The 24,318-nt window shown below is 41.3% G+C and overlaps 1 protein-coding gene across 1 annotated transcript in view; it reads right to left on the reverse strand.

Moving 5' to 3' along the window:
• LOC126148896 (organic cation transporter protein-like) overlaps nucleotides 1-24,318 on the reverse strand; it is a 146,031-nt gene that overhangs the window by 51,350 nt on the left and 70,363 nt on the right. The window contains exons 3-4 of the mRNA XM_049915783.1: nucleotides 9,336-9,476; nucleotides 42-300 (exon numbers count right to left, since the gene is read on the reverse strand). Coding sequence (XP_049771740.1) covers nucleotides 42-300; nucleotides 9,336-9,476 — 400 coding nt within the window. The remainder of the gene's footprint in view (nucleotides 1-41; nucleotides 301-9,335; nucleotides 9,477-24,318) is intronic.

The following is a 24,318-nucleotide window of genomic DNA, read 5'->3' on the forward strand; positions in this document are numbered from 1 at the left end:
ACGAACTGTCACCTCATATTGTAGAAATATGTTTTACTCACAGATCATGTACCCAGAGGTGAACATGCAGGTGCATGCGGCCGCTGTCAAGAAGCGCAGTAAACAGTGCAGAACAAAATATGGTGTAAAAGCAACAGCCACACCAGCGAGTATCTGAACAGTCGTGCCACCGATCAGAACCAGATCTGGCGGCACTATCCACAGCAAAAATGTGCACGCCACTCCTCCGAACAAAACTCCCATCAAGTACAGCAACTGAGATACTGATACCAGGATTTTCCGTTGACAAACAAGTTGCCACTAGAAATAAGAACAATTAGTAGCAACGATTAAGTATTTACACTACTGGCCATTAAAATTGCTACACCAAGGAGACTTACAGATGATAAACGGGTATTCATTGGACAAATATATTATACTAGAACTGACATGTGATTACAGTTTCACGCAGTTTGGGTGCATTGAGTCAAACAGAGCTTGGATGGCGTGTACAGCTAACCATGCAGCTTCAACACGATACCACAGTTCATCAAGAGTAGTGACTGGTGTATTGTGACGAGCCAGTTGCTCGGCCACTATTGACCAGACGTTTTCAGTTGGTGAGAGATCTGGAGAATGTGCTGGCCAGGGCAGCAGTCGAACATTTTCTGTATCCAGAAAGGCCCGTACAGGACTTGCAACATTCGGTCGTGCATTATCCTGCTGAAATTTAGGGTTTCGCAGGGATCGAATGAAGGGTAGAGCCACGGGTCGTAACACATCTGAAATGTAACGTGCACTGTTTAAAGTTCCGTCAATGCGAACCAGAGGTGACCGAGACGTGTAACTAATGGCACTCCACACCATCACGCCGGGTGATACGCCAGTATGGCGATGACGAATACAAGCTTCCAATGAGCGTTCAACGCGATGTCGCCAAACACGGATGCAACCATCATGATGCTGTAAACAGAACCTGGATTCATCCGAAAAAAATGACGTTTTGCCATTCGTGCACCCAGGTTCGTCGGTGAGTACACCATTGCAGGCGCTCCTGTCTGTGATGCAGCGTCAAGGGTAACCGCAGCCATGGTCTCCGAGCTGATAGTCCATGCTGCTGCAAACGTCGTCGAACTGTTCGTGCAGATGGTTGTTGTCTTGCAAACGTCCCCATCTGTTGACTCAGGGATCGAGACGCGGCTGCACGATCCGTTACAGCCATACGGATAAGATGCCTGTCATCTCGACTGCTAGTGATACGAGTCCGTTGTGATCCTGCAAGGCGTTCCGTATTGCCCTCCTGAACCCACCGATTCCATATTCTGCTAACAGTCATTGGATCTCGACCAACGCGAGCAGCAATGTCGCGATACGATAAACCGCAATCGCGATAGGCTACAATCCGACCTTTATCAAAGTCGGAAACGTGATGGCACGCATTTCTCCTCCTTACACGAGTCATCACAACAACGTTTCACCAGGCAACGCCGGTCAACTGCTGTTTGTGTATGAGAAATCTGTTGGAAACTTTCCTCATGTCAGCACGCTGTAGGTGTCGCCACCGGCGCCAACCTTGTGTGAGTGCTTTGAAAAGCTAATCATTTTCGTGTCACAGCATCTTCTTCCTGTCGGTTAAATTTCGCGTCTGTAGCACGTCATCTACGTGGTGTAGTAATTTTAATGGTCAGTAATGTAATATTGCGAATGTAGTGATGTAGATATAAATTAAAAAATAAGCATGCCAGACAAAATATTAGTTACTCGTGGAAGACATCGCGCAAATGCTTGAAACATCGCCACTAGCTTTGATAATGGGCACAATACAGAGAGGAGGAGGATCAACAAGTTTCGGCGTATATACTAAGCTCACTGGGTAATAAATTGGTCGCCGCTAGAAAAGTCCTTACAGGCATCTATTAATACCGTGTAATTTCGCCACTGGGTAACCGCATGAATTCGGTTAGAAAGTGAGTCTAGAAGATTGTAGAGGCACTCGCATCCAAGTTAACCCCACTCGCTGAGGATTTTATCGCGCAGTTCCGCCATACTGTGGGAATTCTGATGTCGGCGTTTTACCTGCTGTTCCAATATGTCCCACAGATTTCCTGTGGTGCTCAAGTCAGGTGATTTTGCAGGCCAATCGAGGTGAAACAGGATGGGGGTTTATTCAGAAAATCAATCACATATTCTTCCAGTCCCATGAATTTCGCTGTTGGCGTCTTGAAAAATAAGGGCATCAATAGCATAATGTAGATGTTGACTGAAAGACAACTCCTGATCTTTCAGAATGTTTAAATAAACAATGTTCATGTTAGTGGTCGCCTCAGTGAGTGGGCCCCATTCATGATAAGAAAAACACCCGCAAAACATCATAGACATCCTGCCCTTGCACACCTTCAGGATGAAATGCTTCATTTGGCCTTCGGAGCACTCGACGATGTGCGTCATTTGAATGTAGGCAAAAACGTGATTTGTCCGACCACGGTGCGCCATTTATTGTCAACGTTCAACGATTTCTACTCCACTGAAGACACGCAGCTTTATGTGTCTGTGTGAGCAGTGGTCTCTTGCGAGAGGACCGATTCCAAATGTTCGTAGCATGCAGTTCCCGAAGCAGTGCTCTCTTGCTAGCAGTTTGGGGTGGACCTTCATTCACTTCCTGCTGCACTTCCTGTCGGATTTGGAAGTGATTTTGATCCACAAGCCGTGAAACGCGTCTCCATTCCCTCTCGGTCAGAATCGCTTCCCGACGACAGTTCTAAGAGTGTTTCATAGGCACGTGTGTTACTCCAATGTTTGTGAACACGTTGAACAGTCCACCGTGAATCACCAACAAATCCAGCAACTTCACAAATCGTATGACTATGGGCACAGCCCAACACGATTATCACTTCCTGCCACTCTGTCACGCCCTTACTTTTCCCCGCGTTTATGTACAGCGTCCACTTGAAACATGAATGTCTCACTGATCGCTACTTCCGTATGCTTAAGTAGAGGCAGTGCGTGTGCAGTTGAGCATGTAGCTTGGCCACTGCGCTAACTGTAAAAGCTTAACAGTTCTTCCATCCAGTGAGCTTATACCGCTCTAAAGCTACTCTTTGATTATTTTATACCGCAGAACGTGGACGTTGGTGGTTTTGTTTCGCCCGTTGGGCCAAATAGTCCCGGACATTTTCTATGGAATTATGGTCGGATGATTTGGCGGGCTTGTCGAGGCGCGGTATGGCACCTGAGATTCTGTTAAACCAGGAAAGTATGTTTGCTGCCCAATCCCTATCAGTTAGAGTCTTCGTACGAACACTGCTCTTGCACCATATTTCATGGCTGCAAATGATACACCATTCCTTTTGGACTCTTTGGACAGTCTACGTTGGTACATCAACAAACTGTCAGTTTCATTCACAGTGTGGTCATGGACACATCCAATCACGGCAGCTCTTTTCTGCCATTCTATAAAGTCTCTTAACGTCGATCCATGTTACTGCTCTGATTCCATAGAACCGACTGATACATACACACCATTTCACAACAATGTCCTACTACAGCGCTCCAAATCAACCAGCGCTTTCTTCTAAGGATGGTACAATATTTTGTCTGGTGAGCTTAACAATAGCAGTACGGTACTCATCTGTCATGCTCATCTGTCATAGGAGATGTCTAACAGTTTCTTAGAATTATATAACATATAACTTTTCTCCTTTAATATTTGATGTGTTATCAACAGAAAAACTGTTAATGAAATGGTAAATGTTAGAGCAAGAAATTAGAGATACTTGGTTTGTTCTCCAACAAGTAATTCAGAAGAGAAAAGAAGAGAATACTAATTGGAAATATACGTACCAATAATGCTTCTGGAAGAATGATAAATATTTCAGGAAAATGTAGCTTACGAAATTTCAAATCATTGACTTATATAAACACAATATTCAGTGGATACATCATTAATTTTTTTCGTAAGTTGTTTGCGTCAATGAATTTTTTTCGTAATTTATTTGCGTGTGCGGTCGTTTTCGTGAGGTTTGATTCGTGCATCAGCATGAATTAAACCTCACGAAAACGACCGCACACGCAAATAACTTACGAAAAAAATTCATTCACGCCAACAACTTACAAAAAAAAAATCATTAATACAGTAAAAGGCAAATAATTTACAACAGATAAAATTAAAGTTTCAAAAATTTCCTCCATCGTCTTTAGCACACATTCCACCTTTGTTTACAAAATATCATGTAGTTCTTCTGAGAAAATCTGGACACACTTAATGACAATAGTAATATTTACTATTTGAAGTATTATATCCTGCCATATAGCCTACCCATTACAACTGCTCGCACTACACCCACATCTTGTGCGTATTCTAGCTGCTTGGCTGTAGGCTCTTCTCCACCACAGATGCCAGCTTCTACATTCGCTACATGCGTAACATCGATAGCAGCACTGTGATCGCAAACCTGTTCTTCTGTAGTCACGTGCTGCCACATGTGTATCTGTCCACCTGCCTATATAGGCCATGGCCCATCTATCCGCAGAGAGGTCCCACTCTGCATTTTACAATGGCTGCATCCTACAGCCCATCAATCAAAGCCCCATCACCCCCTTTAAAGCCCATTGAAATCATTATGTCTTAAGCAGCTAGCTCATTGGCTTCACTGCGCCACCTAATCACTCACCTCACTGGCTCATCACCATCATCACATCTCAGGCTACTGCCACAGATCAAGTGCCGCATCCTACCAAACAACGAAGCCAGCCTATGGCGACACTACTCAGTGGCTTCTCTGATGCTCCCACCCACCTTGCCAATATCACAGCTTCATTGCCAGGTGTGCACATGCTGCAGATTCATCACCAGGCACTAGCAGCTCCCATGCTGCAGCTTCAGTGCTGGACGCCAGCTTGCCCATGTTGCAGCTTAATCACTGGGCACCAGTTGAACCTGCACTGCAGCTTAATCACTGGGTGCCAGCCACACCAAGCACCACAGCACTGCACCAGGTTCCTGAAAGGCACATGCTGACGCCACCAGGTCTGACCAGTCAGCACCATGTGTACTAGATGTAGCGGAGCAGTCTCAGTTCTAGTACCTGATGATAATTATTGTTTACCTTATCTTGGTCATGCAATCAATTATTATAGATGCCTACGTGGGAACAGCTGTTCATATCAGATATCCTTACAATGGCATCAGGACAAAAAATGAACCAATACTGTTCACCAGAGACCTTCTTCCAATATGCAAAGGCACTTAGAAATCTTGTATCTTTCATTATCCCTGTCACTATGTACTCCTTTAGGAAGTCAGGTTTTGAACATTGACCTTGTTTAGTGAATTCAGTTAACACTACATATTGTGGTACACAGGCCTCAGATATTGAGTTATGGAGAGACGTGTTAATGTAGAAAATACATGTCTTCTGAATTACAAGAAAATGACACACTGTTGTATGACACAGACACTTGTTGCAATAAAATTATTCTCCTGCTCTTATACAAAATTCACTGGGAATTAGATTTTCTTGTATGAATTCATATAAGACACAAATGAAATGAAGTGTGTGTACGGCATCGTTGGCCGGGTGGCCCCTTTTATGGAAGTTCAGTCACCAAGAGCATGTCTTATTTCAGTCGACACCACATTGGGGGACTTGAGCGGCGGTGATGAAGATGAAATGACGATGAGGACAACACAACACCCAGTCCACGAGCGGATAAAATCTCCAACCCGGCCAGGAATCGAACCCGGGCCTACTGCATGGGAGGCAGGCAAATTACCACCCAGCTAAGCAGGTGGACATATAAGACACAAAGTGAGTAAATATTATCGTGTTTAAATTCATATCTGTAACACGGTAAGTAATAGTCACTTATGCAAAGCATCGAGTATTTTTCAATATGGGGCCATATCAGAATCACAGCAGTAACTGAAAGTAATAAGCCTATTTGGATGCTTTTAAAGCCAATGTGGACTCTTTATAGACAGATTTTTATGTTTGGAGTGCAAGACAGCTGCCATATATCACGTGTGATTCATCAGACAACTGATCTCATTGTATCCAGACTGAATCTTTCACACTGCAACAGAGTGTCAGCATTTTTTTAAACTTTCAACAAGATTAAAACAGTGTGTGAACTGGGACTCAGTCCCAGAAGTTTGTCTCCTGTGGGCAATGCTCTCATTGTAGTCACCCCATCTCAACTGACCATTGTTAAAGCAATGAATGTCACTTAGCAATCATGCCTAGGTTATGTGAAGCAGTTCAAATAAAAACTGCCAAGATCTCTGGAATTCTAGCTCCTAGAATATGTCATCATCAACAGCAATAATGATATTGTGTCAAGAATTCCCAAATACCATTAGAAATTCCAGACTTACACAACTATCAGAGTAAGCAAAGAGGCTTTTGAATAATAACAGAAAATGTTCAGTTTTTACACTGTGTACCTATCAGTTTGTACACAAGAAGGCTCAGGGGAAAATGGAACATATTTTGTGGATTACCTCAATAGAAACAAATTATCTTTCAGTTTCCCCTTAAGATTGTCAGGAGAAAAGGCTGCTCTGGACTAGATCTCTCTGCCATTTTAACACACTTTTCTTTTGGAATTAGATAATTTATCTTCATTAAAAATGATTTGATTGTCAATACCTTGATACCTGATTATACCAGCACCACCTACTGGCCCTGATGAGCCATTGAGTGGTGATAATGACAGTTGGTTCTCATGTAAAAACAACAGTGGACCATATCTGTTCAGTTATTTATCATACTGGTAATTAAAGTAATCCACTGTACTGCACAGTCACACAAATTTCAAACAAAATCACTGGTTTCTACCAACATCAGTCAGCCTTAGATAAAAGAAAGCAAGCTGTTGACAATGGGGTTTGTGGTTTCTGCAGTGGTGGTACTGAAACATGGCATCTGTTTTGTGTTCTGAGGGTTGCCAATTGAAACCAGTCATTTCATTTGAAATTAGTGTAATTGTGTTGGATAATAAATTATTTTTAAAACAATCAATAACTGTTTATTTCCAACCAACTGAAATAGTGTTTTTCCAGTTATCATAGTGTCATTCTCAGAGTTTCCATTGAGAAGAACACTGGGGAAAAGAAGAATAAGTACAGTTCAACAACCCATCAGTGATGAGGTCATTAGAGGCAGGTTGCAAGCTTGGATATACCAAGAACAGTGAAGAACATTGGTTGCGTCATTTTCAGAGAAACGTGAACAGCAATTGCCTTAACCTCTTAAGAAAAACCCAAATCAGGACGACTGGAGATGTAGTTGGCCAGTCCCCCCCCCCCCCACCCCCACCCCCCTCCCACTCCCACCCTTGTCCTGAATTCAGCACATTTGTCTTAATCCCACTGCACTACTTTTGGTGGAGGCAGATAGTGAATTATTGTCTTGTATAAGTTCTTGATTTTTGAAATCTATTCAGTTGACATTAGTGCTGTTTCACTAATATTTGATATTATGACTGTTTACATGTGATCTTACAAAGGTCATTCCTACTTGTGCATCTGTAATCAACATATTTTGGATTAGTGATTGCCCATAACATTACACTGAATTACAATATATGTACCTTATAAAGTACCTCCTCAATTTAATATAGTTGTTAACTGGCAGATGGCAGAATTATCTGATTGCTTTGTTAGTCTATTATAGGCCTAAAGCAAGTACTCTACATTACACTCAGTTGCAACTAAGGGTGTGATGGAAGTAACCACCTATTTTTACATCAGGGCCTAAACACCAACATCAGTAAATCTCAGCTACTAACATTTAAAACAACTGGTTCTCATGAGGCTGAAATAAACAATATTTGTGGTTTTACATCAGCAGAAACAGATAACATTAAATTTCTTGGTGTCTACTTGGACAAAAACCTCCCTTGGGTAAACCACATTACTTCTGTGTATGAGAAAATCAGCAGTATCCTGTATCTTATGAGTCAATTGGCAAAAATAGTGCCAATCCAAACACTAAAAATTGTTTACTGTGGAACAGTTTATCCATTTCTTAGTTATGGTATTGAACTCTGGGGTTGTGCGGCAGACCTACGCCTGAACAGAATATTTGTGTTACAGAAAAGAACCATCAGGTTAATGCATGGACTAAAGTCCAGAGAGTCCTGACATGAAACTTTTCTCCAACATAAATATCTAACAGTATTTTACTTGTATTTGGATAAACTTATTATATTTTTCCCACATAATTAAGATGCTAGAAATAAGGGGAACTACTTTAGGCAAAGGACAAAATTAAAAATTTCTGACAATAGTCCTTATATTAATGGGCATGGTTCAACAAGCTCCTACAAGCTTTGAAAACTTGTGAAACAAAGCTGTTCTAAAGGAAGTTAAAAGCCTTCTTAGTAAATAAGTGTTTATATTTACTCAGTGAATTCTAATCTACTTGTCCTTTCTTGTAACACATAATATATTTAGAATACTAAGACAAATGAATGTACCATTACTGTATGTGCTATCTACATTACGCTAGTCAACCTATTTTTTGTTCGCAAAAGACCTCAGCTTGATGATCTATAAACAAAAAATGTCAATAAATAAATTAAATAAGTAAAAACAAATAAAATTTTAACAGTGTACACTGTCTTCTAACAAACCTGAACTGCAAATCTGAGGATGGAATTTTGTATTTTATACATGCAGAGCAGTCACTAAACCATCTCTACAATGAGGAATAAATGTAACTATCACAATGTAGAGAGTCATAAAATTTTTGCACATCCCTAAGTCCCATGGAAGATGTGTCTAGAGAGATGAGAGTTCTTTTCTGCCTCACATGCTAAGGCATTTGTATAGCCATAGCTCACTGCAGCTGAGGAGTGGCCCAGCTAACACATAGGTTTATTTACCTTGAAGAACTTTTATTGTCAGTGGACATCTATTAGACACACCACATGTATATGTTCTGTACTGTGAATGCTGAAACTGCACAATCATATCATAGGAAGCTATATACTGATGGCCCTGATCAGTCACAGTTATTCCTCTACAGCAGTAATGAACATTCATTATCTTGGAACAGTATCTGAAAACCGTATTTGTGCAGTGACACCATTAACAGACTGTTAACATCAAAGGTCATGACTGAGTGACACAATAATTACATTTAGGGAAACACCATATATTTCTGAAATTGTAAAATTTAATTTCATGATAGTATCATGATGAATCAGTGCATTTACTAATAGTGTACACTACCAGACAACTGAAATCTCACAATCACATATTATACACATAAAAATAGATTTATCTTACAGCTAAGTCAGGAGCCATAAAAAATTTCTACTGGGCACTAATGAGAGGGCTTTTTATACAATACCTGATCAACGATGCTGTAGTAAGTGTCAGTAAACTTGAAGTCTTCACAAAATATTGTTTCTTCACCTTCAGAAGAATTACTGTTGCTAAGCAGAGTTACGTTCTTTCTGACATATGTGTGGCATGGATCATTCCTTCTGTACTGTAATAAATGCAATGTGCAGTGAAACATGTATACAACTACAAGTGAAGGACAAAATCACAATGACAAATAAATATGTTCAAATATTCTAAAAAACATGTGATATAATTGGTCATCAGCTATTAAAGTGTATAACAGAAGGAGACATGATCAGAGAGGTACCTTCTGCTCCTACAAATGCGAATGTTTATTAACAACACAAACAACAAAACATTCATTGACAATTCTGCATCTTGTTGTTGCTGTTGTTGTGGTCTACAGTCCTGAGACTGGTTTGATGCAGCTCTCCATGCTACTCTACCCTGTGCAAGCTTCTTCATCTTCCAGTACTTACTGCAACCTACATCCTTCTGAATCTGCTTAATGTATTCATCTCTTGGTCTCCCTCTACGATTTTTACCCTCCATACTGCCCTCTAATGCTAAATTTGTGATCCCTTGATGCCTCAGAACATGTCCTCCCAACCGGTCCCTTCTTCTTGTCAAGTTGTGCCACAAACTCCTCTTCTCCCCAATTCTATTCAATACCTCCTCATTAGTTATGTGATCTACCCATCTAATCTTCAGCATTCTTCTGTAGCACCACATTTCAAAAGCTACTATTCTCTTCTTGTCTGAACTATGTATCGTTCATGTTTCACTTCCATACATGGCTACACTCCATACAAATACTCTCAGAAACGACTTCCTGACACCTAAATCTATACTCGATGTTAACAAATTTCTGTTCTTCAGAAACACTGTATATGCCTTTATACTGGAAGAGCAGGTCAACTCCTAACATGAAACTACTATAATTTTATGTTTATGGTGATGAGCTTTGTATTAAATCCAATGTGTACACTGCTCTTCATTGTGTTAAAGCTTATTTGTATGATGATGACTATTCAAGTGCCAAAATAACAATAAATAAAGGACTTAAGAAAGAAAGAACAACATTGCATTACTGGCACGTTACAGTTTATATTTGTTCATAAAAATTCAGTCAAATTACAAGTAGACACATGTAGATAGGGGAAAGAAAAGCAGCATTACTAAGCTTTAGCTGGAGAACTTTGCTCATTCATCACATTCTGAAGATACAGTCGTGAAGGAGATTTGTTGCAGATGTGGAATAACCAAAAATATTTATAATTAATTGTTATAATTGACATCCATCTCTGTAGCTGATTGGTAAGTGTCACTGACTCCTATGCAGTTGATTCCTAACAACAACAGGGAGCACAACGTATTGACCACATGCCCCTCCATACCACATCCAATGACACCAGTAGCAGTGGATGACATGGTAGTCAGTCAAGCCTGATTGACTCATCTGGGGTGATAATGTGCAATTTTACCTGCCTACCTTATAATACCTGAAGTAAGATGAAACATTCCTTCTTGTCTGTCATCTCAGAGCTTCCACAGCATCTGGTGAAGTAAAACTAGCAAACACAGTGAGTGTCCACACTCTGTTATCATTCTGCAGTGCACAAGAGAAATCATGCAACATATTGCTCTATAGTCTTCCTCCAAAATGTTTGTTGGCAGACCTGGACTTCATTAATAATTAACTGTCACCAAACTTTTATAAACTAACTCTTCTCACTCAGACTAGATTTATTGTCGTAGGTCTATTTGGAAAGATGCTCCTTTGGAAGAAAAATAAACTGTCTCTTCCTTGGCTATATATTTAAAGGGACAATTTATTCAGTACTCTAGCTTAATACTTACATAACTATATACACTGAAGAACCCAAAAACCTGATACTGTTACCTAATATCATGTAGGACCCATGTGAGTGAGCACACAGAGGTGCCGCAACACAACATGGCACTTACTCAGATATTGTCTAAATTAGTGCTGGAGGGAATTGATACCATAAATCCTGCAGGGCTGCCTATAAACCCATAACAGTATGAGGGGGTGGAGATCTCTTCTGAACAGCACATTGCAAGGCATCATAGATATGCTCAAAATGTTCATGGCTGGGGCATTTGGTGGCGAGCAGAAGTTTTAAGTTAAGGAGAGTGTTCCTGGAGCCACGATACAAAAATTCTGGACTTGTGGGGTGGTACATTGCCCTCATGGAATCGCCCAAGTCCATTGGAATGCACAATGGACATGAATGGATGCAGGTGATCAGTCAGGATGCTTACATACTTGTCACCTATCAGAGTCATATCTAGACAGATCAGGAGTCCCATATCACTCCAGCTGCACCTAGCATACATCATTACAGAGCCTCCACCAGCTTGAACAGTCCCCTGCTGACCTGCAGGGTCCACAGATTTGTGAGGTTGTCTCCAGATCTGTACACGTCCATGCACTTGATACAATTTGAAATGAGATTTGTTTGACCAGGCAACATGTCTCCAGTCATCAACAGTCCAATGTCAGTGTTGACAGGCCCAGGCGAGGCGTAAAACTTTGTGCCGTGCAGTCATCAAGGGTACGTGAGTGTGCCTTTGGCTCTGAAAGCCAATGAAGGGTTGCACTTCTGTCATGCTGAATGATTCTTTTCAGCCATCATTGGTACTGTTCTTGCAGGATATTTCTCCAGCAGCAGCGATGTCAGAGACTTGATGTTTTACTGGATTCGTGATATTCACGTTACACTTGTGAAATTTTTGTATGGGAAAATCAGCCCTGCCTCAGAGATGCTGTGTCCCATCACTCATGCACTGACTATAGCACCACATTCAGACCCACTTAAATCTTGGTAACCTGCCAGTGTAGCAGCAGTAACTGATCTAACAAATGTGCCAGACACTTATCATCTTATATAGATGCTGCCGACCACAGTGTTGTATTCTGCCTGTTTACATACCTCTGTACTGAATACGCAAGCCTACACCAGTTTCTTTGGTGCTTCAGTGTAAATATCTGTGAAAGAACAGCAGTTTTCTGCACAACTGTACAACTTATAACTGAAGTCAGCTGTGTATTAAAACCCTGATTTCTGATTTTTGTGGGCATTGTGTTATCAGTAACGCCAATCAAGCACCAATTCCTGGCTGACTCAAAGCTTTAACTTGCCATGGGCTACTTCATTCTCCTTCCAGATTCTAAAGGGGCTCTCCTACAGTGCTGCCAGATGAGCACCTCTGCAAGAAAGAGGAAAATTGGAATTCTGACTTATCCACTGCCCCAGGGAAACTGCTGGAAATTTATTCTCTAATTGGTAGCACACTGCCATCAGAAGGTAAGGATTCATGGGGCACACTTTTCTAACTCATCAGATACAATCATAGCTGCATATATTCTCCATTTTTATTTGTTTATTTTTTAATCCTGTTTCTTCTTTATTCTTGGAGTCTTTTATTTTTATCCACTGTACTTGTGTTTCCTTTTTTAATAATTCACTGTAGGACTTCATTATACTGTGTTTTCACTTACAGCTAATCCCTTGACTTATGTAGTAGTTTCTCTTACTGCCATAAGATACATCAATCCTCCATGATATCCATCCCTTGTCCAAGCTTAACCTTTATTCATTTTTATGTGAAATGGGAAATCAAAGTTGCTACAGATAAATGATAAGTAATTGGTTAGATTTTTTATCTATAGTGTCCAATGTGTAAATATTCTAATGTCCCATCATCATGATGAGATTGTCATTCAATTGTTCACTCACTGTGTTCCAGAGATCCCATCAAGAAGAAAAACATTCAGGGATATGGAACAAGTCAAAGCAGATATTAACAAAAGGCAGATGAAACATATAAGCTTAACCTGTATGCTACATTAGCAATAAACTAGTGCTATACTGCTATATAAAATTTGTGCTTATTGCAGCTAAGTTTAACCTAGTACCTGCAAGAAAGACTGCTAATTTCTATAAGGCTGTCACTTCCTCAGTTATATGAAATAGCTGCTGTTTATCTTCTATTGGCAGCTTCATACTTACTTTATTACAATGTGGATTTATTTTCAAAGAAAATGGTACCTTCATCTGTAAGGTCAAAAGCCAGTTTACAACACATTATTACTGTTTGATAACATTAAGTTGACGCTTTGCCCAGTGGATATCAGAAATGACAGGTGGCAATGCCGTGAATTTGGACTGCTGAGAGGAGGAAGCAGTGGGGGAAGGGAGTACTGACTCCTTCCCAAAGTGCTGGCACAATTACCCATATTTTGTGCTAATAAAAGGCAGAGTTGATACACACAGTGAAATATTGGCAGCACTTGAAGGAAAATGAATGTATTCCAATTATTGCTGGTTTCCTCAGATACTGGTAACACCAGTAAAAAGTGTCAATTTATTGTGTCCAAACAGTATATATAAGGTAACTCTTTACTAAACACTTCAACTTGCTATGTAGCTAATAGAAATTTTCAGTCCTTGAACCCAGACAATCAACTAATCTGTAGAATTTGTTGTTATGGTATACAGGAAATTATTGAAAACCATCACACTAAAGTACATACCTGTACTCTGAACCCTGGAAAAACAACCAAAGTCAACAAATTGACATTAAATCATTTTTGTGCAAATTACAGTTCTGGTGAAACTGATTTTTATTGTATGCTACAAAAAGCACTAAGAAGTAAAAGCTCTGAGAAGCAAATGTAAGAAATTAAAGATCCTTAAAGTGACGTACGCAAGACATGCAGTTATCTACTTTACTCAGAAGTCTTACTTTATGTACGCTGAACAATAGATGATGTCATAAGACAAAGCAGGGTGAAAACATCCCAAATAAGTCAACATCTTTGTCTTTATGTCAACATAATGAGGGGTATTTCTAACAGCAAAACTTGCTGAAATGAGTTTCTTGATTAGTCTGTTTATGTATTGACTCCATTTTAATTTATTATCCAGTTGGACCTAGAAGAATTTTACATTTAGTATTTCATTTAGTGAGTGACCATTAATGCGTGCTTCTGGTGATAGCAAGTATTTCTTCCTTGTTTGAAGCTACAAAATATTAATCTTTATGACCAGTTGAAAAGTGTGTTAAGCTTACGATGAAGCAAGCTGGGATCTCTTTACTTCCTTTCTTGTTTTGCCATCTGCATCCTTAAATTCATTTTATTTTCATTTTTGCCTAACTACCATTAACATATATGAGCATAATCTGCATTTTCATAAAAGAGAAAGGTTGGCCCCAAGTCTTAAGAAATATATCACTAGATCTAATTTGTGTTTAGTTTTGTGTATGTAATTAATTTCCTAATTTATTTTGACTGCTCTTAGTTCATATCTTTTGCTGTAGTGTGAAATCAGTAATTGTTTCAAGTCTTAAATTCTGTTGTTGACTTATAAACAAATATAAATTCTATACTAATTATAAACATTTGGAAGAAGAACTACTAGGATTCTTAAAGTATTTATTTGGCTCTATTCGAAAACATGTTAGCGAAGTCAGCCCTGATTTAATTTCAGAATAATTACCAGATCTGTCAAAAGCATTGTTTGTATAACTATTATCTGTTACTTTCAGGATTTAAACAAATAATTCATCCTAACTTTTGTAGTAGAAGAAACTGTTAAAAAGAAAGAATTTTTTTTATGTATTCACTTAATTGAATGAGTTATGTTTTAATAATAATTTCTGTAAATTGAACATTGAACTATGTATAGTTTCAGGACCTATTATTGTGAGAATATATAAAGGCCTGATTTTGGTCCTGAGTCAGTCAGTCCATGGCCGATTTTCAGATGGGAAGTCTGTGTCAGTTAGAGTAACAAGAATGGAATTAGTGTAACACAAATTAGGCCATGTGTTAAAATGATGACAGTGTCTGTTCATTTTATTTTCGAAATAGTGAACTGTGTGATTAGGTATTTACTGCTCATAGATGTTCAACAGCAAATTCTTGTAGCAGTATGCTGATGTTTGCCTGCAACTTATTAATGAGGCTTATCAAAATTTACCAATAGTGAACTGGGCATATAACTGTGTAATATTGGGGGGCTGTGAACAGTGAAAGTAAAGAACTGTGAAGCAGCTGTGCAACTGTTGGCAACATCATTTACAGTAGTCAGTGTTCAACTCCCACCCCCCATTTTTCAATCAGTATAACAATACAGTATGTTGACACTGAGGACTATTGATGATGTAATAAAGTAGGCGAATGTCACAAGCTATCACCTGAGCTATGATTGGTTAGACTGAACTTGGGTCTCTGAGTAGTATGCTTGTCATCACTGAAACATGGCAGTTTTTAATCACCCTTCAAGACCACTGGAAATTTTTGTTTATGTTTCAAACAAGAGTGGACTTGTTGGTCCCACATGCATATTTCTGATAATCTCAAGTTAGTTTCATTCCTGTGGCAAATTCTATCATTGTGACCTTCTTCAATCTGTTATGCATGTATGACTTTCTCCAGACAACTGGGATGGTATTAATGTCATAACATTTTAGGTTGCCAAGTAGAATTTTTTGTTCCACACAGTCAAAAACTTTTGCAAGACCACAGAATATACCATCATGATAATTATTGTTGCTTAACTGTGGCCCAACTCATTCATCACTTTTTGGATAGCCTTTAACAAAAGCCAAACTCAGAGATACTTAACAAGTTCTGCTCAGAAAAATGATTCAGTATTCCTGCTTGATACACTTTTCAAAAACTTGTGAAAAGATTGAGATGAGGGAAATGGTTGTGTAATTAGAGGTGGATTTCTTATCTCTACATTTATAGATCATTATTAATACAGCATGTTTAAGTCACTGACAGGCTATAAAAATAGTTTAAGGGTAGTCCTATCAACTCAGCACAAGATTACTCTGCCAGAAACACTACCAGAGACAGCTAAATTACTACTATTTGAAAACCTGATAATTTTTTAATCTTCTTAAGAGTTGTATTTTTGTATCTAATGCCTGTAAAAGAAGCACTTTCTTTCACCAAAGTAAATGTCATGCATTTGTATTTATTTGTTTATTAGTGGTTGTATGATGACTATCACTAGTCCACTAAGCTTCTGCAAAGATGAATACTAAGATCTATGGACTTCAGTCTGTGGTATGCTGTTGTGATGTACGCATGCTCTCTTGTGTATAGAGTTTATTCAGGCAATAAAGTTCATGTTTTTTCTTATAGTTGAGTTACTTCTCTTACCTCCGATGAGGCTAGCAGATAAATAACCACATTGGTGACCCAGATTCTTTTCATACACAGCTAACTGTTTTCATGTATTAGCAGTGTTCAGTGGTGGCATGTGTAGAAAATAAATCTATTACTGTAAAATACATTGGACTCCACACTCCCTGCCTACACACTGGCTGGCAATAGTGAGGCACAGATGCAATCAACAATGTGAGTACCAGTTTAATCTCTTATATCCATTCTTTCAATACTGGCCCATATGTGCATAGCCTAACGGTGACTGCACCACCATGGCAGGAACATTATACAATGACACCATTGCACACTGCAACCTATGCTGACTGCCAAGTTCTGTCTGCCAACAATGATGGAGGTCTACATCATTTGAAGCAAGAATTCACTTCGAAATCTCACATGTCTAGGCCTATGCATTCATGACATTCATTGGTTTGTCACTCACAACAGGCATGGACACTTGTTATATACAAGTGCAACAATGTTCTGTCCAACTACCCATGTAGTTTCTCACTAACTATCTGTCTAGTCTTTTGACGGCCAAGGTTGTCCCATCCGTGACAGTTGGTTTCACTTCCATGCCTACCATGCTATGTAGCACATGTGGTCAGTGCTTTGCCTCCCCCACCCCTGCTCCCCCATGGGGGCCTAGGGCAACACACCACACCAACCTCCTTCCTCACACAACATTCTGAATCAAGATTTCATGCCTACTGCTGCAGATATACCACTGCAGCCTGCCACACTGTGGCTACTTTCTATCACACACTGAACCATCCATCTTCTATGCAGCATGTCCTTGTGGGCAATGTCTCCTAGTTACCACGGCTTCAGAAGGAAAACCCAAAGACATGGCTCACCCTGGCATATAACATTCTTGACATAACAGCATCCTAAAAGATGACGCTAAATTCATATGCTTGGGCAGCCACCTTTATGACCATACTGGCCTCATTAGCAACCTGATTTTGAGGCCTCCTGACAACCCAAGTATGCTATGATGTAGTCAACTATCATCAAACACTATCGCATACCCCTCCCCCTCAGAAGCATTTCATCATATCGTCCACATGGAGCAACTTGGCAACAGACACCTTCAGAGTGTTGGCAACACCTCCACACACAGGTCAGCTCTGAGACATGCCACTCATTGCCCTTTGGGCGCTATGGTTTGTTAAGCTGCCACATAACCCACAACTTCAGCTGCTCTGACACTCAGTAGACCCCTTGGACCTCTTAGAGACTAAGCTCTGGCTGGCGAGTCAGGCACGTAGAATCATCCATCATCAGCAACTACTTCCAGCCACAAGCTACTCAACAGAAAAGAAGGTTGGTAATAGTGTTTTCAACCAATCCACATCTCTCCCCCCCCCCCCCCTTCCATCTCTGATGTGCTCAGCTGGCAGAGGTTGCATGAGAGTTCCCATGACATAGCAGAACACCCTGCTGCCACCTGGTGACTGGTCACTAGAACTACCTGCACCTCCACCAACCTCATCCACTGAACCCCCATCCGATCGCACAGCAGATCTCTGGCAAAGCAGGACAAATGGCGTGTGTGACAAATGCCTTACTCACAATCCTGTCTATCTGCTCTGTCGGTGAAGTGGCAGAAACTGTTGGCCTCCCTGTGTGTGGCACCAAAACTCCGCACATGGACTGGTCTAAGCACAATGGCTCGCAACGATGCTGTAGGGCACCATTACATGCAACAGTCGCTGAACACAATGGACTCTCCTAGCAGAAGATTTTATGTCTCAGATTACATTGACAACCTTCATTTCCTCATAGACACTGGGACAGGTTCCAGTGTCATTTTCCCCTCTTATGCTCCCATGCATATTCTCCCAGTGAAACACGCCCTTTGTGCTCTCAACAGTTCTCACATTAACGTCTAGATCACAGTTGAATGTGAGCTCCAACTTACGCCTGATTTTCAGTTTCACTGGACTTTTCATGTAGCTGATGTGGACAGCCCGGTCCTCAGGACTGTCTGTCTTAAGAATTTTGGCCTCTCTCTGGACCACACTCAGCATCATCGCCACAACTTTCGACAGGCATACATACTCCAGACCCCTTCCACCCGTTTACCCTTTGTCCTTTGGTAAGAAGTGATCATAAGTCACTCTTCCTGACTGCTTCTTTTTGAGCACTCACGTCACAACTCCCCAGTCGAGCTTACTACCCAGTGCTCCAAGATCTATTCCCTATGGGCACACAATCAGAACTTAGACAGCTGATCGACAATGCATCAGACAAACTGACACATGCCCACCACCCTATCAGCCACCTCATCAGTTCATGCTCGACTTATATCATGGACACACCCACCCCAGTAGCCTTACCCTGTCGTGATATCCATGTCCTTAAGCTAAGATCAGTGACATTGCCCTAAAACTGTACCCTCTGATCATGACGCCTCATCATGAGGTGACCTGCGTGTATCTACTGCACCGGTATAGGCAGTACACCTAGGTGCAATTATCAACCGTACCTGCCATAGGATAACAATGACGAAGGATCCTTCCTTGCCCTACAATGCACACTGTCTCACCCTTAAGAAACTGCGCCATGTGAAAACACGTATTAATTAACTATTAAATGTGGGCATTGTACATCCTTCATACAGTAACTGTTCTTCCCCCATACATCCTTTCCATAAGAAGGATGTTTCATCCCGATTGTGTAGTGACTATCAGAAGCTCAATGCCAGTACGATTATGGCAATTATCACATCCCCCCACATTTTCATGACTTTGCCCAACTACTTAATGGAGCGCTAGTGTTCAGTGTTACTGACTGTCGCAAGGCACACCATCAGACCCCTATGCGCAAAAATGACAGCCCTAAAACAGCAATAATTACAGCATTCGGCTCAAACTTGGCAAAGGTTATTGACTCCGTTTCGTTTAACCTATCTTTTTGCTATGCCTACTTCAGTGATATTCTAATTTACTCTCCCTCCGCTGAGGAGCATGAAAAACACCTAGGCCTAGCTCACGTTCTGTCTACTCGCACCAACAACTCTATGAAAATTAACGATGATAAGTCACAACTGAGCCACACTAGTGTTACCTTCCTTGGTCACACAGTCATCACTGAGGGTATATCTCCAACATCTGATCACGTTGCGCAAATCTGTGAACTCCCATCACCTGCGACCTATAGTGGTTTGCGCCATTTTCTGGTAAAGTCTCTTTGAAGACATTTGGCACATGTCGCCTCTCTCCAGGCTTCTGTGACAGACTCTTCTGAGACACACATGGTCCTGTTGCGCTGACCTTGGTGTCCCAGCCCCTTCCCAGCTCCTCCATCCGATACTGTGTGAAATCTCGACTGGTAACCTCCACTACCCTATTCTGGCTTCTCTATGATGGACAGTATTCTAGGCTGTCCACGATCTCTCGTGCACCCAGACATTAAGACTACAACATGTCTCGACACAGAGCATTTTGTCTGGTAAGTTTGGCGCTGTACTCAACCTCTGCTGGGAAACTTTGACATACCGAAGGGATGTTATCATCATCTGCACTTCGACATCGTGGGCCCCCTACCCCTTCTGACGGATTTAGACATATCCTTTTCGTCGTTGACCGGGAAAACACTTAGGTCGAGCTGTACCTCTTTCAGACGTCATGGCCCATTCTGTCGCACTACTTTCGCTTCTGTGTGGATTTCGGATGCCCCACGTCAATCATTACTGAACAGGGAGGACAGTTTGTGTCCCTACTCTTTGCCAAATTATGCTCTCTGTCCAGTGTCGACAGGTTCCATACCATTGCATATCACTCACAGAGCAATGTCTTGGTCGAACTTTGGCACTGTACTCTCAAAGCGGCTCTCATATTCTGCAGTAGTTCCTGGTCAGAGGCTCTACCTTGGGTCTTACTCAGCATTCACTCGACTAATAAAGACGACCTGAACTCATCCCTTGCCACTATCATGGTGAGCTCTTAGTTCTACCTACCGAGTTTGTCGAGAGGACACTAATTTCCCATTGCACCTTAGAATGAGCTTCCTGCTCTAGTCAAGCATGTCTGCTTGCACATCATGAATATACATACACCAGTGCTGCCATGAGTGCTCATACATAGCAATCTGGCACACTGTGAGTTTGTGATGCTACACAATGACATCATTTGTATCTCTCCAACCACCATATTTTGATCTACTTTGTGTCCTTAGCCAAGCAGACAACACTATGTACATTCTTCTCAATGGAAAATGCCAGATGATCACCTTAAGCAAAGTCAAACCTGATTGGATACTGGATGAGAAACTTTCTATGAGCACAGATGCAGAAGCAGTGCCAACTAATGACACCCTCTCTGCGGGAAACGAAAACTCCCCCCAGTGCTCTATTCCCCCAGTATAATCCCTGACACTAGTGCCTCTTGTGACACTTCCCCTCCAGAAGAAATGGTTAGAATATGAACTGTTCTATGCTTTCATCAACTCACTCCCCTCCCAACGCTGTAGTCTTCGCTGTTGACATTTCTGACCTCTGCATTGAGGATCTATGTCTTCAGCTTCACGGCAATGTGTCTTTATGTTCTTCACTTCTCCTTGTTCTCCTGACGACTTGTCCACCACTCACATCACCCTTCTTCACTCATTCTAGTTATTGCAGTTACTGAGTGAAGCCAATGAGGGCAATATCATGGCTGCCATAGACGGACGTGGTAGTCTCACCATTCTTGTCATGCTACTTACGCATCCACATGACCTGGCACCCGCATTGGACCTCTTTCCTTCCCTTGCAGGCCGACACATGCAGCCACCTAACTATGTGGTCTCCAACATCTGCACTTTCAACCATCCCCAGACACTTAGAAATGGTCCAGTCATCAACACAGTTGGTCATGCAATATTGCTGACTGTTTCTCTGGACATCACCCAACCAGGAGCGCTCCACCTAATGGGACATAACAATGGTACTGTGTGTCGTTCCATGGTTTCAGCAATGCTTGGGGGGGGGGGGTGCTCTGTGTGGCAACTATCAATGGTCTACCAAGCCTCTACTACGATAAATGCTAAGATCTATGGACTTTAGCTGGGTAAACTGTTGTGATGTATGCTTGTGCTTCTGTGGATGCAGTTTATCTTGGCAATAACATTCACATTGTTTCTTATAGTCAGGTTATTTATTCTACCTCCAACATGAATAAGGTACAGATATCCATGGCTCAAAGGTTGCTGCCATTGTGAGGAAATAAGTGAATTTGGTGCCCAATGCTTTCAGTGTATCATCATTTCTTCCACAGCTGCTTTCTAGGGACTCAGTTTCATTTAATCATTATTATTATTTGTTTTGGAAATTGGGAATTTGTGGTAAGTTCCTATGGGACCAAACTGTTGACGTCATTGGTCCCTAGACTTACACGCTACTTAACCTAACTTAAACTAACTTACGCTAAGGACAAAACACACACACACACACACACACACACACACACACACACACACACACACACACACACACACACCCATGCTCGAGGGAGTACTCGAACTCCTGATGGAGGAAGCCGCACGAACCGTGGCAAGGTGCATTAAACCGTGCGGCATTATTTGTTTCTAGCTAAATAAAATTCTAAACTATTTACCTTATTTTCAGAGCATTTGATTTTTGAGCATAATTTGTGTGCTCTGCTTCTTCTTAATAACTGGCTGCATGATTATAAGCCATTTAGTATTCCTTTTCTACCTTCATAACTGAAAGGTAATTGAGTTTAAAACCAAACTGTCAGAGCCTGTTGAGTTATGACCCTCATTTCTTTCTGGAACTATATACACTACTCGCCATTAAAATTGCTACACCATGAAGATGACGGGCTACATACGCGAAATTTAACCGACAGGAAGAAGATGCTGTAATATGCAAATGATTAGCTTTTCAGAGCATTCACACAAGGTTGGCGATGGTGGCGACACCTATAACGTGCTGACATGAGGAAAGTTTCCAACAGATTTCTCATACACAAACAGCAGTTGACCAGCGTTGCCTGGTGAAACATAGTTGTGATGCCTCGTGTATGGAGGAGAAATGCGTACAATCACGTTTCCGACTTTGATAAAGGTCGGACTGTAACCTATAGCGATTGCGGTTTATCGTATCGCGACATTGCTGCTCGCGCTGGTCGAGATCCAATAACTGTTAGCAGAATATGGAATCGGTGGGTTCAGGAGGGTAATACGGAACGCCCTGCTGGATCCCAACGTCCTCGTATCACTAGCACTCGAGATGACAGGCACCTTGTCCTTATGGCTGTAACGGATCGTGCAGCCACGTCTCGATCCCTGAGTCAACAGATGGGGACGTTTGCAAGACAACAACCATATGCACGAACAGTTCAATGACATTTACAGCAGCATGGACTATCAGCTCGAAGACCATGGCTACGGTTACCCTTGACGCTGCATCACAGACAGGAGCGCCTGCGATGGTGTACTCAACGACGAACCTAGGTGCACGAATGGCAAATCGTCATTTTTTTCGGATGAATCCAGGTTCTGTTTACAGCATCATGATGGTCGCATCCGTGTTTGGCGACATCGCGGTGAACGCGCATTGGAAGCATGCATTCGTCATCGCCATTCTGGCGTATCACCTGGCGTGATGGTATGGGGTGCCATTGGTTACGCGTTTCGGTCACCTCTTGTTCGCATTGATGGCACTTTGAACAGTGGACGTTACATTTCAGATGTGTTACGGCCCGTCGCTCTACCCTTCATTAGATCCCTGCGAAACCCTACATTTCAGCAGGATAATGCACTACCGCATGTTGCAGGTCATGCACGGGCCTTTCTGGATACAGGAAATGTTCGACTGCTGCCCTGGCACAGCACATTCTCCAGATCTCTCACCAATTGAAAACGTCTGGTCAATGGTGGCCGAGCAACTGGCTCGTCACAATACGCCAGTCACTACTGTTGATGAACTGTGGTATTGTGTGAAGCTGCATGGGCAGCTGTACCTGTACACACCATCCAAGCTCTGTTTCACTCAATGCCCAGGCGTATCAAGGCCGTTATTACAGCCAGAACTGGTTGTTCTGGGTACTGATTTATCAGGATCTATGCACCCAAATTGTGTGAAAATGTAATCACATGTCAGTTCTAGTACAATATATTTGTCCAATGAATACTTATTTATCATCTGTATTTCTTTTTGGTGTAGCAATGTTAATAGCCAGTAGTGTAAAAACATTCATAAGTAGCAGGTAATTTTAATAACCATTACTTAAATGTAGAAGTGAAAATGGGATCAAGTTAAGCACAAAAATCAAAGCAGTATGTTGAGGAAACCTGTGCTGCCTTGGTGTGGATGGATGCTTTTTTTCCTCTCTCTATTTCTTTCTATCTCTCTCTGCTCAGCCATGGAAATATTTATTGGGAGGTTCCACGCACAGAACACTAACACAGGCTTCAAACTGCAGAAAAGGGCTATTAGAATAACAACTGTGAGTAGTAACTGAGCTCTCAGTAAAGATCTGTTTAAAGAGCTGGGGATTCTAACTGAACCATATTAGTACATCTACCAACCAGTTATGGACAAGCAGGATTATTTAGATAATGTTACATAAGGAATGGTAAGAATTGAAATTAATAAATTATAAGCATCTGTCAATCTGTAGTAAACTGTCAGGGTTCAACGATTCTTATTATAAAATTCTCTGCTAGGACCTGTCATGAATAATTGTAACTTTTTTCCATTCTCTTGAGCTTAACATTTCATTTATTATGGTGAGATGCTGACTAAGCTTTTTCAGACACATCATGG

This window comes from Schistocerca cancellata, chromosome 2, assembly GCF_023864275.1.
Source record: "Schistocerca cancellata isolate TAMUIC-IGC-003103 chromosome 2, iqSchCanc2.1, whole genome shotgun sequence".
NCBI classification, from domain to species: domain Eukaryota; kingdom Metazoa; phylum Arthropoda; class Insecta; order Orthoptera; family Acrididae; genus Schistocerca; species Schistocerca cancellata.